General features: G+C 39.8%; 1 protein-coding gene across 1 annotated transcript in view; it reads left to right on the top strand.

Moving 5' to 3' along the window:
• Window positions 1-19,561, top strand: part of LOC131413005 (collagen alpha-4(VI) chain-like) — an 83,371-nt gene that overhangs the window by 48,525 nt on the left and 15,285 nt on the right. The window contains exons 21-30 of the mRNA XM_058553342.1: window positions 4,058-4,120; window positions 5,931-5,993; window positions 7,029-7,091; window positions 7,595-7,657; window positions 10,389-10,439; window positions 14,658-14,693; window positions 14,798-14,860; window positions 16,164-16,226; window positions 17,417-17,452; window positions 18,424-18,460. Coding sequence (XP_058409325.1) covers window positions 4,058-4,120; window positions 5,931-5,993; window positions 7,029-7,091; window positions 7,595-7,657; window positions 10,389-10,439; window positions 14,658-14,693; window positions 14,798-14,860; window positions 16,164-16,226; window positions 17,417-17,452; window positions 18,424-18,460 — 538 coding nt within the window. The remainder of the gene's footprint in view (window positions 1-4,057; window positions 4,121-5,930; window positions 5,994-7,028; window positions 7,092-7,594; window positions 7,658-10,388; window positions 10,440-14,657; window positions 14,694-14,797; window positions 14,861-16,163; window positions 16,227-17,416; window positions 17,453-18,423; window positions 18,461-19,561) is intronic.

Raw genomic sequence — 19,561 nt, 5'->3', positions numbered from 1 at the left:
CTGGAAGTTTCCATGGGGACTTTTTCCATGAAGAAAGGAAAGTTTATATGGGTTCTTCTCTGCTCCCTCTCCAACCTGCTACAGTATTTAATTTGGATTGAAAAGAAGCTAATACCTTAGAGAATGGCTTTTGCCTCTGAAATAATGATTTTTACATTTAAAGAAGTGGGACTTCTTATGGGTACATAAGGGTACCTCATAGTCATTAAATGAAGGAGAAAGATTGAGCTTTTACTATTTGCAAAGGGGGAATGATATGATTTGAGGGTGGAATGGGGGGATATCTCTGCAGAGGAATCATATTTTACTAAGCATTTTTCTAGCACCAGTCACTGTGCTAGGCCTTTATTTATATCACCTCATGTAAACCTTTCTAAACTCCAGGAGTTATGAGCATCACTGGTTACTTTTTATGGATGAGAGAGGAAATATAGGTCAAGCAAAGTGAAGTTGCTGGTCAGAGGTCACATAGCTAATAGTTGGTGGAGACAGAGTTCAAATCCAAAGATCAGGATGCTCTTGGAAATTTTTGTACAAAAAGAGTCAAGTTTATTTTGTAGACTTCTTTCTAACACAGTCTGGACATGCTCTGCTGGAATTATTTTTTCTAGCATTCTCAGGATTTAGGGATGGAGGAGAAATCAGAGATTGACTTATGTCATCTCTGAGCCTGGGCATGGGTGAGTGTGTGTGTGTGTGTGTGTGTGTGTGTGTGTGTGTGTGTATGTTGGGCAATGACCTCCTAGGTACAAAAGAAGATGGATCTCTTATGTCTTCAAACCAAACATGTTGGAAAAGCATGGATATTGAGAAAATCCAAACAAATTTTGTTGGCACCAAGAAAATATTTCTCACAAAATGTTAGGATTTGAAATAAATTCTTAGATAATTTCTTGTGCTATTAATTCAATTTTGGCAATTATGAAATAAATAATGTCTTGAACTATCATTTTATCCTATTGTTTTTAATCCCCAAAAAGGCAGAAAGAAATAGACTACAAGCTGACCAGGCTAAGTTTAGGAGAAATTAGGTGACTCTAGGCAGTGGAAGGAATTTCCTACTCTTGAATTATTTAATTCTTTTGTGATGTTATGTGTAGTTCATCTAAATGTCCATTAACAGTGTGTCCTCTGCTCAGTTGGGTCTTGGTTATTTTGTCACTATGTCACTCCATCTCCCATGTATTTCTTTTTTATTTAATTTAAATCAGAGCTAAGCTTGTGCGTAAATTTAAAGTCAAATAGCGCTTGCAATCTTATAATGAAAAATTTTTCCCTGCCCGTTCTTTCTGCCTGCTCCTGATTCCCAGATCTTCAGCAGCACTCGCTTTCATCTCTTTGGGCTGTTCTTTGTGGTATTATTGCTATTTTTCTAAACCACATGCTTACTTTGCTATTTCTTGGTTTTTAGTTTTAGATGTTTTTCTATTGATTTTTTACTATACGGGATAAAGATTTTTCTTAACCTGTTCATCTTCTTCTCCACACACTTCCTCCCGACTCATCCTTGCAGCACACTTATTTTCTCCACTTTTGGTCAAATCAATTGATCGTTCACATGCTGCCTAGGCAAATATTCTTTACAGCTATACAGCTTCTGTTTGCCTCGAGTCACTCTTTCTCCCATTTGCTTTGTGTTCGAGGTGCCTGTTACTAGTTAATCATCTTTGACAAAACTGATAACCTCCCAATATATTCAAACATGTGAGGGCTATTTTTCTTGGATTCCTCCTTCCTGGGCCATCTGTCCTCCTGCTTTAACCCAGACTGATTGCTCTCTGGGCCTCTGCACTGTTGTCTAATCGGGACAGATTTTGGGATAGCAACCTCTCATTTTGGGAACAGAGAAACCGGTGTGCAAACTGCTGTTTTTAATAGGGTGCCTCTCCATTTTAATACATTGTAATCTTGATGAGTCTCTATAGTTGTTTGCTCTTTTTCATAATCAAGCTTTGATTTTTAAGTAAGAGATAAAATCATAACTCTTTGCAGACTCCAGGGTGAACTGGCTTTATCCAACATGTTAATGGTTTGCTAGTTAACCCAGTGTTGGAGCACTGGTCATATAGACTTTATGTTTTTGAGGCTACATCTTGCTAAAGGTCAGCCAGTACTATTTGAAGAATGTAGCTTACAGAGGTGCTAACTCCAAATTACAGCATCCCGTGGACCTTGGGAAAATATGGCTCATTATTGTCTGTAAAATTAGGTATCTTGGCTTTTGTAAGATGCATAATAGAATGGAATTCTAAATAAGATTTTATTTATGGAAAATATTGTATACTGGGAAACAAATCAACGCATAAATTATTTTGACAATAAGAGAAAACTTTAATTAATTATGATGAAATTAAGAATATCATTAATTTTTAAAAATGTCTGTAAACGTACCACATTTCTGCAATTATTTTCATGTCTGTGTGTTTCCTTTACTTGCATAGATAATAAAGGGTTATTGTAATGTATATACTATTTTACATCCTCCTTTTCTATGTTTCCAAATCTTCTTTTTATAATTTTAATGCATTATATTTTACTCTGTTGAAGAACAATGATTTATTAAACTATTCTTATGTTAAGCTTTTCGGTAATTTCTATTTTGTTAAAATAACATGGTCAGTGATGCAAAGAAAAACTGTACTACGGGTTTTTTGTTTTGTTCTTACTTTTGCTTTGCTGAAATGATTTCCTTACTGTAAATGTATAGGCATGGAGTTACAATAAAAGAGAGGGAACTTTGCTATATGGAGCCACATTGTTTTCAGAAATGTTGCATTACTATGAATGTCACTAATGTGATGTGCAAATTAGGCAACATTTCACAACCTGTTTCAAAATTTCTAGCTACGTGTCTTTTAAAACTTGGTTCATATTTATAAATTTAAAAATCAACTCTTGAAGGGCAGAAGAATATAGCAGTAATGATTAATAGAAGTGCTTCCCATTTATCTGAATAGTTTAAAAAACTTAAGAAGCACAAGAAATTGATCCACGTGTTGGTAAATTCTGAATTTAAGATTTTTTTCTCTTTGAAAATCTATGAATAATCAGTAAACCTAGTCAACATGTGAGTAACATGAGAAAGAAGGTAGAATCATTCACAAAATGAGTATTATCCTCAATCTTGGAAAATGTATCTTTCTGTAGAAATGAAAATATTAATTTGAGGGAGAAATTAAATCAGTTCTCAAAGGCATCATTTTAACAGCCCACTCTTTGCCTAGAGAGCTAGCTTAATGCTGTAAGAACCTCTAGCGTTTTAAAGTCAGTTTTCTGCTATTTCTGTATGTGCTTTACATACCTTTGTCCCAGAATGTCACGCTTGCTACTGTGTTCAACATTCTAAGTTTCCTCACGTGGGATAAGGGTCCTTAACACCAGTGAGCATTTAGCCCATATCCTTTAAAAGGAATGGAGGGGGGGCCGGCCCTGTGGCTTAGCGGTTAAGTGCGCGCGCTCCGATACTGGCGGCCTGGGTTCGGATCCCGGGCACGCACCGACACACTGCTTGTCTGGCCACGCTGAGGCCGCGTCCCACATACAGCAACTAGAAGGATGTGCAGCTACGACACACAACTATCTACTGGGGCCTTGGGAAGAAAAAGGGAAAAAAAGGAGGAGGATTGGCAATGGATGTTAGCTCAGGGCTGGTCCTCCTCAGCAAAAAGAGGAGGATTAGCATGGATGTTAGCTCGGGGCTGATCTTCCTCACAAAAAAAAAAAAAAAGGGAATGGAAGGGTTTTAGGAACCAGTTATTATGTAAAATGAGAGTTTGGGTTGTTTAAACAAAGTATTTTTGCTTCCATCAGTAGCTGAGACATGGGAAGGAGATGTGCAAAGACTGGGAAAGACAATAAGAATCTGGTCTTGCATTTTTCCAACATGAGTGGACTCCCCATGATTTCCTCTCCAACTCCATATGCTAAGAGGACTGAGCACAGACCATCAAATCTTTTTTGTCTTTCTCTTGTGGCTTTTAAGTGTCATCTTGCAGGGAAGGCTGCTTTCAATAGGAAGATGCCTGGTGAACTCACTAAGTTTTATTTATTTTGACAGGGTGTGCGTGGAGAATCCGGTGAACAGGGTTACCAAGGAGAGCTTGGGTATCCGGGCCCACAGGTTGTATCAGTGAACTTGTTTTTAGTGCTAAAGGATATTTGTTTGACATTTTAACTTAGATTCTTTGATGGGGTTTTAACATATATCAGAATGGCTTTGGATACTTCCCTCCCAAAGCGAATTGTATAGCCTCTTTTCTGGGTGGGTTAAACTCCAATAGCTAATGTTTATTGAGTTCTTACTATGTCTTAGATACAGCCCTATTAAATGAGATAATACAAGCCCACTTGTATTATCTCATTTAATCCTTCAATGAGGTGGGGGTTATTATCCTCACTTTACAGGGGAGAAATAGAGTGGGGATGGAGAAGTTAGGTAAATTGGCCAAGCTTACACAGCTAGTAAGTGATGAAGATGGGACTCAAACTCAGGCAGTCTAGTTATAAAATCTACGCTCCTAATTACTGCCTCTGAGGCTGTGTATTCAAATTACTCAAATAGTATTTAATTTATTAAAATTGTATTCCATTTGGCAGGACAAATCAGCAAAGTGCTTATTATCTATTATACACAGGGCATTTTGCTAATGGGCCTGGGATGTCCAGATCATTAAAACAAGGGTCTTGCCCTCAAGGAGTTCAGTCCAGTGGGGCATTATAAACTATTTAGTGATGACCAGAAATTTAAACTTCCAACCAGTTCTTTTGGAATCTTCTAGGCATAACCCAAATATATCATTCTATAAACCCTTCTGGAATACTTTCTACCTCTTTCTTTTAAAAGTCAAATTGTTTCCAAGTATCCTCAAATGGAAGAACTTTAAAACAATAAATTTTACTAGCACATTGAATCGTTCTCTATAACTTTAAAAATCCTATGAGTGTCAGATGATAATTAGAGAAGGTTTCTGCTGTTTTTCAACTTGACAAATGTACTAAAGAAAAAAATGGATAATCAAAGCGTAATTAGAGATTATATTTATTTTATGATAGAAAATAATATCTGAACATAGAGGGGAACAACTGAGAGATGTATTTTTGCCTTTTCTTTTGATCACTGGCTTGAATCAAATTTGGACCCCCTGCCACTGTCGTGTCCTGGCCTTCTCCTTTATTTTCACTTTATTACACAGCTGAGTGTGAAGGGAGCAAGTCGTGTTGTGAACCATGAGCAAGATAATCAATAAAACCTCTCTTAATTCTCACTTCCTGCTGGGATGTAGATATAATGGTCTATTTAAACAGATGATTACAATACCTCACCCAAGAGTATAGAAGCCATGATCAATGCTTCCAATAGGAAAGCATTTCTCAGAAAAGCTGGAGAAAAATTAAAGTGTCAAAAATCAGTGAAGTAAAATAGACTGGGGAGAAAGTGAACAATTCCCCAGCAACATGCTCAGTGAGATTAGGCCACTTAAATGTACTTTTGGTTCTTGATAAAATCAGAATGCAATCTCTTGTCTTTAGCCCTTGTATATATAAAGAAAAGGTTGATTTTTCAAAGGAGATCAATATCCTAGCAGCTCCTCTCATTCCCCTTTTAGGGTTTAAAATGAGTTGGGTGAATTAAAATATAGAAGCTACGTTCTCAAACTTTAGTTTTCATCATATTCAACTGGAGAGATGGTTAAAAGTACAGATACTGAGGATTCGCATCCTGTGCTTCGGATGGAGTGAGTTTGGAGTGAGTGTGCTGGGGATGCTTCAGAGTGCAGATGTTGTCTGATTAAAGTGTGATACATGAGATAGGGATGTGTCAGGCCACCTTAATTTGTGCTTCCATCCACATCCAAGATGATTTTGTGGTTACACGGAAAATAAATATCTCTATAAAAATTGGTTGAATTTTCATTTCATCTTTGGACCAGGGACTGAGAGGAAGACAAGGAATACCAGGAACTTTTGGACAAAAAGGCTTACAAGGTGCTCAGGTAGGTTTGAAAAACTAACAGCTACAACACAGCTGCTCATTAACAATGGCCGGTTCATGCACCCGAGTCTTCCTGGACAAATAGCATAAATCTACACTGTTTGTTCTGGGATCTGTGGGTATCAGGATTTTCTTCAAATAGCTAATTGGATGCAATAGATATTGATCACCAGCTATGTGCCCCCTTGTGCTCTAGGTCTATTGTGGGAATATAGTGATCAGTGAGATTGGATTTACACCTCAAGAGTGTGTAACACAAGCTCATATTTACCTCTAGTGCAAGAAAAAACAGTTCTGTGAACATATAGGAAGCATTACTATCCCAATTTTACAGATGAGAAAACCAAGGCTCAAAGAGATTAAAAGACTTGTCATCTGGATAGTAAGTGGCCAAACTAACCCCCAACTTGGGTCTTTCTACTGTCTGTTCTACTCCCCACCAATATCCCAGTGCTTTATAGAAAGATCAGACCAGATTTAGACAGATGATCAGGAGTGGTTTTTGAGTAAAGGGGCATTTGAGATAGCCTAAAACCCTGAGCAGCACGATAAATTCAGGGATAAGAGTCTCTGTCTGGAGACTGAAAACAGCAGCTCCAGGCTGGCCTAAGCCTTAGTTCTGCCCTCCTTCTCTCTTGGTCAGGAAGAACTAGCCCCATAACTGACTGTATTATTTTCATTCTCATTTGATAGTATTTTCTGTTTGGAGTGGGTAAAAGTTCAGGCATTTGTCTTCCCAATCACTTAATTGAGTGGTGTTTTTCCCTCTAGTAGCCAGATAATTCCTCCAATTCTTGGTGCGTGGCGATGTGGCCTTTTGCACAGAACACCTTACTCCCCCACCCAAACCCCCCAGCCTAGAGGTCACATGTGTATATTATGCATTTTGTATATTGGAGGATAAAATTAATTGTATAAAACATTAAAGGTGCTTCATGAGCATATTATCAGTTCCAGACCATTTCAATAACAACAAGAGAGTCAGATAGTTAACTTTGTGGCCCTTGAGGTGATTTTGGTTGTGGTCTTGTTGCAGGGGAATCCTGGGCCTCCAGGGCCAAATGGTTCAAGAGGAAAAGCTGGACCAAGAGGAATAAAGGTAAATGTCAGAGAACACACTTTTCCTTGATTGCAACTTGGTTTTCTTATACGAATCTCTCCTTATGTGATCATTTCTAGCATGAGTTTCTGATGTGGTTGGTGATACTATTGACTGTTCACTGCCTTATAGCTCGATAGAGAAGGAAAGACATAGAGACAGACATATAGCAAGATGGATAGATAGATGGTTGTATATATCAGTAGACAAAAACATATCAATAGATAGATATATGGACTCACCACCTAGTAAAAGCCATAATAATAGAACATGCTGTAACTGGTGCTGCATACCTGGTTTTGCTGATTTTCAGTACTAAAATCTTTACTATATTTGTTAGTTATCTATATCTAACAAAATCTAGAGGAAAATATTTACCTTGGACTGTATGATGATGCCAACAGGACTTGAAAAGATTGACTGTAAAATCTGAGGAAAATGACATAAACTGGCATGAGCTCACAGGATAAAATTAATTTAATCTTTATCCCTTATTATAAAAGGGAGAGCTTGGTGATGCAGGAGAAAGAGGCTCACAGGGTCAACAAGGACCAAGAGGGCAACCCGTAAGTCTAGTTTCTCTGTTCTGGATGCTTGATTGAATTTCTTGTTTGTTATTTGTTCTTGTTTCACATAAAATTCTAATATTCTTAATGAATTAAACTTGGGGTTACAGATATGATATGATCACTACAGCTGTTGTGAATCTAAATAGTCAAAGATTTTCAAACTCTTCACAGAAAGAGAATCTAGAGATGTCTTGGGATTTATTTTGCCTTCTCACATGTTGTTGAAGAGGGAAGTGCCGGTCAACCTCTTCTGTTTGACAAAGATATTTTGTAAGCATGTGCATCTTTTAGAGATAAAGAGATGTTCAATGAAAAAATTTTTCATGGAAACAAATAAGGTAGCCGATCAGAGTTGCAAACTTTTAAGGGCGTAGGTTCAATTATCCAGAGCACAGAAATAATCTTTGGAGTCAGAGGATCATAAAAGGTTTACTTCACAGATAACATTTTCAAAGGTAGGGCTCTGCATTTTCACCTTAGTCATTGCTCTGATCATGAGGGCAAGTTAACTATTTTGGGACTATTTTCAGTTCCCCACTTTATTGGAATTAGCTTTACCATACAATAATGTCGTTTTTCCTGCAACTCGTATTTCTGAGATTCTTTCATCCCAGGAGGGACCTGAAGTTGTTTTGCACTCAGCACGGACATTGCATTTATAGCAAGGAGAGAAAACAGAAGCTTAAAGTGAAATATGGCGAGGGAAAGAACAGAATAGGATTGCCATCAAATGGAATACAGGGCACATAATGTTTTGCGTCTACACGTAATTCAGATGATGAAGTTAACACTGTTTAACTTTATTAAAATATCCTGATTGAAAATAACACAAAGCTTGTTCCTACTGACCTCTCCCTGGTTCAGACAAAGCTGGAGAACAATGCCTTTCTTGAAGGAGTCACTTCAGGAATGTCAGAGAGGATATTTCCAAAATATATAGTTTGATTCTCTGGGGTTACAGATGCTGGAGGCTCTGCTTATCCTTCATCAGAGAGAAGCTGGAATAACAGCAAACGAACCTCATTCGCATCCTTTTTTACCCCCAAATAATTCATTTTTGGCGATCTTCTTTATCTTAGTTTTCTTTCTTTTCTAATACTTTGAACTGTCCTCCTTAGACCATAAGAACAATTTTTTTTTCAATTTTTTTAATTGATGTTTTAATGGTTTCTAACATTGTGAAATTTTGGGTTGTACATTTTTGTTTGTCCATCACCATATATATGACTCCCTTCACCTCTTGTGCTCACCCCCCACCCCCCTCCCCCCGCCCCCACTGCCCCTGGTAACCACAGTCCAGTTTTTCTGTCCATGTGTTGGTTTATATTCCACATATGAGTGAGATCATACAGTGTTTGTCTTTCTCTTTCTGGCTTATTTCACTTAACATAATACGCTCCAGGCCCATCCATGTTGTTGCAAATGGGACGATTTTGTCTTTTTTTATGGCTGAGTAGTATTCCATTGTATATATACACCACATTTTCTTAATCCAATCGTCAGTTGAAGGACACTTAGGTTGCTTCCACTTCTTGGCTATGGTGAATAATGCTGCAATGAACATAGGGGTGCATAAGCCTCTTTGGATTGTTGATTTCAGGTGCGTTGGATAGATTCCCAGTAGTGGGATGGCTGGATCATAGGGCATCTCTATTTTTAATCATAAGAACAATTTTTGTGGCTTAAAATTTTTAATTTTTCTTCTCACTTGATCTACTTGATTTAGGTGCAGTCCTTGTCCTTTCCACAAAAAGCCCCTAAAAGTTTCTGAATTCACTCTTTGTCACATGAACCTCACTGTCTATATGCAGAGGTGCTAAGATCCCCTGTAGTATCATCAATATTGTCATAATTATCATCATCGTCACCACCACTTCCACTTCTGCCACCACCACCAACACCATCACCATGACCATTGTCACCACTACCACCACCACCAACACCTCCACCACCACCCCCACCACCACCACTATGACTACTCCTCTGCCAACATCATCACTGCTACTGCCACTATCAGCAGCAGAATAACGACCACTTACCAAGTACTTTCTTTGTGCCTGACATCATGCTAAGTGCTTTCCAGGCACAATCTCACTTAATCTTTCCCAAAACTGTGCTATGTAGATGATATTATTATCTCCATTTAACAGATGAGGAAACTGAAGCTTAGAGAGGTTAGTAACTTGCCCAAGGTCACTCATACAACCAGTGTTGGAAGTGGCATAAAAATTCAGGTCTGTCTGCGTTTATATTCTGTGCACTTAGTCACTAAACTACATTGCCTCTATCCTAATCTTTTCCCCCAAAAGCCTATCTTTCTTCCTAGAGATTTACCAATTCTGGAGCTTCTTCCATTGTTACTTTATCCTACAAGGAAAGCAAGGTTAGCCCCAGGGGAACTTTGTACAGTGATTTGGTTTCCTACAAATGTGGTGTCTTCTTGCTGAGGTATAGAATCTTGCTGAAGAGGGGGTTAAAAATTAAAAAAGAAAACAACACAAAAAAACTTATTTATATCATTGTCTCTCACAGTTTTAAACATTTACCCCCTCCTTATCCTATGAAGGTTGTCTAGTGTTTATCCTATGAAGGTGGGATAAACCTCCAACAAGCCTCTCCTGCCTTCCTCACCTCCTTGCACTGCTGATTTACCCAAGAGTTCAGATAATATTATCAACCAAGTGTTGATCCGGATGACTCTATAATTTATCGTATGTTATTTTCTTAGGGTCTTTCTGGTCCAGATGGATATGGACATCCGGGAAGAAAAGGAACAAAGGTGAGGGCTACCTTACAGAGTATTCTGAACTAAAAACATGGTTTTTATTTTATTTTACTAAAGTAAGAGTTGTTATGCAAGTGGTATGCCAGGAATGGTTTCTACATGCTGTTTATGACATGTTGTAGCTGCTGGAGTTCCCTCCTTAAAATCCAAAAGCTGACTTTTGTCACTCCCTTGTTAAAAATCAGACCCCTTATCTCTTCTTCCAGATACACCAGATATTCCCATCCCAGCTCTGAGCATGTCAGGCCCTTTCCCAACTCCTTGCCTTTGCAAACACTCTTGCCTCTATTTGGGATGTCCTTCCTCATCTCCCTCTTTTGGACAATTTTTACTCATTTTCTAAGATCAACTCAAATATCAACTTCTCCTTGTACATGCCTTATTGCACTTCCCCAGACAGAATTTGTTGTCCTGTATTCTGTGTGCCTAAAGCATCTTGTTCATATTTCTGCAGTAGCCTCTTTCCATCTAGGTTGTATTATAATTTATCCCTGCATATATGTCTGCCTCCCAGCTTGTGAACTTGACAGCAGGATTGCATTTTATTCATTTTTGTATTGCTAGAACAGAGCCTGGCACAGAGTAGGGGCTCAATAAGTATATTTGAATATTTCCACTCCCGTAAGAAGCTGGTATTTGAACATGTAGTTACTGGGTCACTGACAGAGGCTTTGACGCGTAGAAGCTGTGTGAAGCTTGTTGAACAGATCAGATGTCAATAGCCACAGGTATTTGGGGCGCTTTAGTCTGTGAGTTACAGTTATTGCCTCACAAAAAAAGAAATCACTGGATTTCTGTAGTGATGCTCAGCTACTTAACGGGACTCTGGGCTGGCTTCTCTGCAATTCTTATTTCCCTTGTGGCTGCAAGATGGCACCACTTTATTCAGCAAGAAAATGCCCAAAACACAGCCAGCTCTTGGTAAATATCTCTGGCTGGAATGATGGAATAATGGGAGACCTCAGTGATTATCTAGTTCAACCTTGTTGATATACAGATAAGAAAATTGAGACTCAGAGAAGTGAAGTAACTTGCCTACATCACATGGCTAGTTAGAGACAGAGCTGAGTGTAGAAGGTAGCCACTGGAGCCCCGTCCCAGCAAGCGAAGTCTTTCTTCTCTAGGGGGCAGTTTGCAAAGCAGGGGAATTCCGGGTAGAATTCAAATGTGCACGTTTTGAGCCACATACCAGCCCTGAGCTAAGCTCAAGGCAGTCTATGCTTATTGTGATACAGCTAACACTCTGGAACACACAGATTCAGTCCACATTTGCATGAATTTTTCCTGGCAAGACATAATGATCTCTGTTTAAATGGCCCTTACTGCCTCTTGGCCAGCCGACTAAGTTTTCCTAGTCTGTGCACTCTCCTCCTCTCTGAGTCAACTATTTCGTACCCTCTCCTCTCCCCTCAACCTCCAAGACCTGCTTTCTCCCCTACCTTATCAGCGGATGATTGCACTTCCTATTTCATGAATTAAGTAGAAGCAGTGGGAAGAGAACATCTACATACACCCACCACCACCTAGGCCAACTTACTGGCTCTCTACTCACAGACCTTGCCTTCCCTTCTACTGCCGTGGATGAGAGTCCACGCCCTTATCGGAGACTAGTCTCTCCTCTCATGGACTGGATTCCATTCCCTTTTTGCTTCCTTAAGGCTCTGGCTACTGCAGGTATCACCTTTCTCTCCTGCATCATCAAATTCTCTTCCCTCTCCATAGATCATTCCCATCAGTATACAAAGAGGTGGGAATATCTCCCATCTGAAAAAAAAAAAAACCCAAAACAAAAGACAAAACCCTCACTTAACCCCACGGTCCCATTGCCCCACTTCTCTCTGGCAAAACTCTTTGAAGGAGTAGGTCTGTGCCGGTGGTTCTCATCCAGGGGTGATTTTACCCTCCAGGGGACATTTGGCAATGTCTGGAGATGTTTGGTTATCACAACTAGGAGAAGGAATGCTACTGGTATGAAGTGAGCAGAGACCAGAGATGCTGCTTTTCATCCCACAACACACAGGACAGCCCCTCACGACAAAGAACCATCAGGTCCAAAGTGTTAATAGTGCCAAGATTGAGAAAGTCCACTTTCTTTGCTCTGGGTCTAACTGATGACAGTCAAGCCTTCACCCCTTGGCCCTCCCCACTCACCTACGTCTGCTTTAGTCAAGGTAAGACCCATGGTGTTAGATCCAGCAGTCAGTTCTCTGCCCTCATCGTACTCCATCTCTCAGCAGCACTTGACAAAAATGATCATGAGCTTGTTTTTGAAACCTTTCCCCTCTTATCTCTCAGCACACCCCACTTTCCTGGTTTTTGCTGGCTGCTTTCTCAGTCTCCCTTGCTGGACCTTCTGAGTGTTCTTGACCCCTAAATATTGGAAGACTCAGGCTCTATCCTCATATTTCTCTCCCTCTTTCCTCACTCCTCAGGTGACCTTATCCAATCCCGTGGTATCAAGTACTGTCTCTCCTGTCATCTCCGGTTTATTTCTCCAGCTTGGACCAATCTCTTAAACTCCAAATATGTTTCCACTTCGTTATCTAATAGGCAACTTAAAATTGGCGCATCCCCAAACAGCTTTTTTCTTCTTCTTCTTTTGTTTGTTAACCTTATATTATGGAACAATTCAAACATATATACAAGTGGCAAGACTAATACAATGATACCTCCCTCCCATGTACCCATCACCTAGCTCAGACAATGAAAAACCCTTAGCCGATTTTGTTTTGTTTTATTTATATTCCTACCCACTTATACACCCCACCCCCCAATTATTTTGGAGCAAACCTCAGATATCATATATTTCATGCATAAATATTCCAGGTTGCATCTCTAAAAGACTCTTTTAAAATATAACCACAATACCATTACCACACCTAAGAATTAACAATAATCCTTTAATATCATCAAACATCCAGTCAGTCAAAACTGATTACCCTGACAGCTTGCCACCCCTCCAGCCTTCCCCTTGTCAGAGAGTGGAGACTCCATCCTGCCTGTTGCTCAAGATGGATACTTGCACCATCTTTAATAAATTTCTTTGTCTCACCCCCTATGGTTAATCCATCAACAAATAACGGTGAGTCTATCTTCAAAATATACCCAGCATTTCATCGCCTCTCACTGCCACCACTGCCACCCTCTGGGCCAAGCCAACATGATTTTCCACCTGGATTACTGCAATAGCCACCTAACAGCTCTCTCTGCTTCCAACATTGGCTCATCTAGTTAGTTCTCTATGCAGCAGCCAGAGCCATGTTTTAAATGCATAGTCAGATCATGTCACTCCTTTACTCAAAGCCCAGCTGTTGTTTTTTATGTCATTCAGAATCAACCCCACTGTTAACATGGCTACAAGACTCTACACAATCTGGCCCCTCTGTGAACTCTCTGACTTCATCTCCTCCTGCTACGCAGCACCCACCCCCCGCCCCCCTGCCCCCTTTCCATTCTTCTTCAGTATTCCTCCAACACAGCACATTCATACTCTTGCCTCTGCCTGAAATGCCCTTCTCCCAGATATCTGCTTGGCTTGCTTCTCCAATTTGCCCAACCGCCACCTTTACCAAAAGGCTTAGCTTGATCACTCTATATAAAATAGTTACCCCCACCCCCACCCCTACCCATGTGACTCTTTATCCCTTAATCCCTTTTCTAGAATAGCATTTATCTCTCCCTGACATTTATCTGTCTCTTCCTCACTAGTGGGTAAGTTCCACGATAGCAGGGTCTTTGTGCTGTTCACCACTGAGTTCCTCATGTCTAGAGAAGTGCCTAGCACATAATAGTGCTAAATGAATATTCGTTGAATGAATAATTGTTTTGTAGTATGCCTTTGATCTGACAATGAGCATCTGCTTCCCAACAGTCAATTTGGTGCCCCTTCCCTTGGTTTCCACTGGATCAGATCTCTGGTTATTTAAACTGATAGAGAAAATGCTTCAGAAGGAAGTTTCATTACACAATATCTCAAGGACAGGGAAGAATTTGTAAAAATCATTTTCAAGTTGTTTCACGTTGAATTATAGAAATAAAATATGGCCACTTGGGAGGAGCTCAAGATAACAACTGTTGCTATAGTTGTTTTTTCTGGCACTGTTTTAAGTCTATTTCCTCAGAATTATAGTTTCTTCTTTTTCCCTGAGGAATGTCAAAGAAAGACTTAATCACATGATGTTAAACAAGCTCTTATCTCCTTTCTGACACTAGGGTGAACCTGGATTTCCTGGCTATCCTGGCGCACAAGTAAGAAGATGTCTTTCTGGGCCTGGCAACTGGTATGCAGCACATGTCATTTGTTTGTTCTTATTTTTCTTTACACTCAAGGTTCTGCTTTTGATTCTGTTCAGGGAGAAGATGGTGACCCGGGCCACCAAGGAGAGAAGGGCGCAAAGGGAATCAGAGGGAAGAGGGTAAGAACCAAAGGAATTTCCCAAGATCCGTAGAGGCCCATATCATGCCACTCTACTCAGAGGAGTGTATTTCCATTGGGTTATTGTCTTCTTAGCAGGGACCCCATGTCCTCCTCAGTCAGTGCACATTCCACACCTTCCTTGGGCTACCTCACTCCCCACTTAATCCCACTCTCTTTTATCTTCTGAATGCAGGAGCAGCTCACCAAACCATAACAACAGAAAATCCAAGTCGAAGTTTCAGTTATGCAATATCAAACTGTTAAAAAGCAAGTTTGGGGGCACTTCTGTCTTTGGTGGGTCTAGATATCATTTGGAAGGGTATTATTTTAGCTGCAGAGCAAATATTGATGTTTCTTTAAGATTCTTCCAAGCCTTAGCTTTCTCTTAGCTATTTTAGGACTAGACTCTCAAGAATGTGGCTGCAATCTTGGTGGACTTTGAGTCATGTTTTTACTGTGCTTTATAGAGTCTACCATTAAAAATACATTTCTAAAGGTTCTGAAGATTCAATCTTGAAGAGTTGCAATCACTGGCAGCTCTTTTTGGAAGGAGTAACCCTGTGGGTATCTAAAACCTTGATAGTGTTTAGCTGATAGACAGTAGAGAGCCAAGCCTTCTGGGGAAAGGACATGGACTAGTGTTCGGTGCAGAAACGAGGAAAGGAAAGAGAATGTGTATTTTCTAGGCACTCAATAATTGATATTTTCACATATTGGCAAGGACATAAAGAAAAATTTGATCCATGCCTAACTTGGCTTGCTGCTGGCTAATATTGCCCTGCTCACCTAAACTGATCTCTGTGGTTTCAAATAAAAAAGGTAAAGCATCAATTACACGCAGATAATGCTGTGTCAGTTCAAATACCTGTTAAGATGAGCAGTGAGCCCATGGTCAGTGTATACCTTTTCCGAGACACTGGAGACCAGAAAGTGGTGGAGGAATTTTCTCGTCTCCTGATGCCGGGCCTTCAATGCAGATTTCCTGCATTCTCTCGATTACATGACTTGGAGGCTCAGCTGAGCATTGAGTCATCCTTTAAGGCTCAGTCTGGAAGTGTGTGTTTGTGTGTGTGTACACAAGGTGGCCGGGTTTAGGTAGGTAGGAGGAAATTTAGATAAAGAGATGCCTCTCTCTCTCCTCTCCATGTCTCACTCCACTGATCAGTTTATAAACTAACTGTTCCGTAGCAGACTCATTGGACCTTGGATATAATAAGTTGGTATCACAAAGTGGGTCTCATGGTTTTAATCAAGTTGTATTGAAGAAGGGAAGCTTATTCCTTTGGTTTGGTCATTTTTAGGGCAATGCTGGCTTTCCTGGATTTGTTGGAACTCCAGGTGACCAAGGCCCACCAGGACCGAGGGTAACATGGACTATTCTCCTTTCTTTTATTTTCAACCTTTGTGTAAAAATGAATAATGATTTGATAAGAGGCATCTCTAAGAAGAAATGAAAATGTAGGACACACAAGAGGAACTATATAGGGAATGGACCAATTTGCTTTACAAGACATCAGCTTCAAGTCCTTATACAGTATATTTGTTCAATATGTATATTTTACTTGAATGTTGGGAAGATATTAGAGTGGCTGGAGATTTATAAATCTGTCTAAATACGTAAAACATGCATAAAACTCACCGGAGAGTGAGTTTATCCATATAAACAAGATCAGCAACAACATTTATGGAAAAACCAGAAGAAAATCCTAACAAAACATGACGTTTCTATAATCCTAGCTGAACTGACAATGTTGCAAGCCCACATATATTTTTAAAAATTCCCTGGAAGGTCATTTGGCATGAGAGGAAAGACTTTGAGGCTCTTTTTGTTTTGCCCCATGCCTCGTCTTCGGGGGCTAGGCTGCCTTTGCATGAGGGGTGACACAGTGGGTCAGCCCTGGGTTGAACCTGGTGGTTTTGCTGCAGTTTAGGGTTTACTGGAGAGGGGCAACCAAGTCATAGAATCAAAAATCTTACAAGTAGAAGAACTACTTATGCCCATTTTACAGATGAGGGAACAAAGGCTGAGAAGATTATAGTGACCTGCCCGAGGTGACAAATTACTACCTTGTAGAGTCTAAACAAAGACAAAGATCTCTAGGCTCCCAGAGGGGCTGGAGTCAGGCAGCTCTATTCTGCAGGGTTCCAGGGAAGACTTATTTGTCTCTAGGACAGAGATAGGGGGGTGGTGGGTGGCCTGAGCAGGGGAAGGACTGGGTCTGCCTTAGAACTGTCTATGGATGGTCCTGGGATCTTGAATGGCCTTTTCCTGAATTTGGTCCTAAACTGTGGCTTGGTCTCAAATGACCTTGTCTTCTAGGAGTCTTTATGTACCAGCTTCCTGGGCATCCTGGACTCTGAGCTTTGGGCTGTACCTCCTAGGCACTCTGACCTCCCTCCTTATGGGGTCAGAGAGAACTCCAGGGCCAGGAGCGAAGGGCAGAAGGTGGCCTATGTATTGTGGTGAACTTTCTCAGAATTTCTTGCCAGCTCTGGAGAATAATGTGTTGGACCTCAGCATCTTGCATTTTAAACCTGTTTCTGTTCTTTCCAGGGCATCAAGGGCCCCAAAGGTTTGGTAGATATGACGGTAGGTGAAGATTTTAGTTCTAAACTTTACTGTTTTCAGAACACACAGCTTTCCATTTTCACAAAATAGAAATCTGTAAAGAGTCTTTAATTTCTCCTCTTACAAATTCTCTTAGTACTCTAAGTTTATAGACTTCGCTCTGGAATGTTATAACCAAATCAAATAAAAAGAGTAGAATAATATTTTAAATCCTGGAGGGAATCTGGATGTTTCTGAGTAACATTAGTTGACATGAAAGGAAAGACTTTGAGGCTACTGCCCCTGTACAATATATCTTTTTGTAAAGTTCAAAAATTGTTTGTAAAGTATTTATAAGCCAACACATGGTATAATACAGCCCTTTGTGTCTCATTGTACACTTGAAAACAATCTCAAAAGTTATGGTGGCTTTTCATCTCACAAGTACAAAAATACTATGAGGGGGGTGACTAGGGGCAACTGAGGAGCAGGAAGTAATGTGGTCGAGGGAAGAACAGAACAGGAGGAAGGGATCAAAGGAATGAAGCAGAATTCTAGGGGAGGTGCCCGGAGTATCTGTCTTGGCATTCTAAAAAAGTGTTCCAGGAATCGCTAATATAGAGATCCAAGAATTGAAGGCATTTCTCTGCCTTCTGTGCTGAGATTCCTGGATTTAAACTGCTTCAAAATCAGATTTGATTCCATTTCTTTGTGACGAAGATTTAAAAAAAACAAAAAAGAGTTCCTCTTATCTACCTATCTCTAATAATATGGGCACTATATTGTATATAAAATATTTTAAATGTTTTAAAATATCCACTGGATCCAGAAATAAGACTGCTGGAAAGTTTCATCTGCTGTAGCAATTTTGGGGTTTTCTGTTGTAGATTAAAAAGCTTCAGATAGGCTCTGATAACATCCATATGACATTTCTAAGTCATGAGGATGAGGAAAAATATGCTTCAAATCAAATACTTTTTCCTTTTTCCTCTCTTTCTCCATCTTTCTGACAGCCTTGTGAAATCATCAATTTCATGAAAGAAAATTGCCGTAAGTTGTTTGGGAAAGGCTCAAAAGCAGCCAGTGGTATGAAGTGGGGATGGATCGTGGGTTGGGGACATAAGTCACTCATAGATTTGACTGAGGTTTGGGAGGTGCCATTGTCCATCATGAAGTGCTCTTACAAATTAATATGTTCAGCTGAGTCCCCCCTTGGATAACTAATCTTCCCCAATGTGGTCTCAGAAATGAAGTGATCAAAAGGCATGTCATCTCAATGGTGAAGAAAAATTCCACTGTATGATATGGTGCCTCATGAAACGCAGTGATAATTGCATACCTGCATGTTTGTATCTTGGTACTTCTTATCACAAGACAGGCAAAGAGAAGCTTTGTTCTTTTTGTCTCATCTGTTTAAACAAGAGAGATCAATAGTGAGCCTTCAATAAGAAATGTGTCCTATTTTATTTACATTCATATTTTAAAAATGGAATTATGAATCATTGAATCTTAAGTAATGTTTTCTCACATTCCCAGATTAGAACTTATTTACTGTCTTCAGTGTACCCCAGAATATTTGCATCCTATGATATACACATTTCTCCACTTACTGGCAATAGGGAGAGAACATTGACTTGGCCAAGTGCTTAGTTTGAGAGCTTGGGTTTTCTCCACAACCATCTGCCTCTCTTACTCTAACTCTTCTATATTCCGTCCATTCCCATCCAGTTGCTGTTCAGGGAGATTACGGAATCCTTTTTCCAAGAAATCATAAAGAATAATACCATCCTCTTGACCACAAAGGAAAAGAGTGTCAGAGATGATCATATAAAGAACTAAACCCCCTTTACGCTGAAGGGCACTGTGAAGTGAGATGCAAACAGAAAAATGGGAAAAAATATATGCAACATAAGCAGTGGACCCAAGCAAAGGACCTAAGTTCCTTCTCTATCATGTTGAAAAACATAAAATTGTTGCTATTCAATCATTTTCATCAGCAAACACAGATATTTTCACATTTGGTAAACCTAAATGTAAAAAACTCTTTTAGACTGAAAATGGGCAAAAGACATGAATCGAGGATTCAGAGAAGAAAGAACATAAATGAACAGTAAACGCGTAAAAATGTTCCACCTCACAAGAAGTCAAAGA

The sequence above is a fragment of the Diceros bicornis genome, chromosome 2, assembly GCF_020826845.1.
Source record: "Diceros bicornis minor isolate mBicDic1 chromosome 2, mDicBic1.mat.cur, whole genome shotgun sequence".
NCBI classification, from domain to species: domain Eukaryota; kingdom Metazoa; phylum Chordata; class Mammalia; order Perissodactyla; family Rhinocerotidae; genus Diceros; species Diceros bicornis.
The sequence above is the reverse complement of the archived record's forward strand: the minus strand, read 5'-3'. Positions and strand labels throughout refer to the sequence as shown.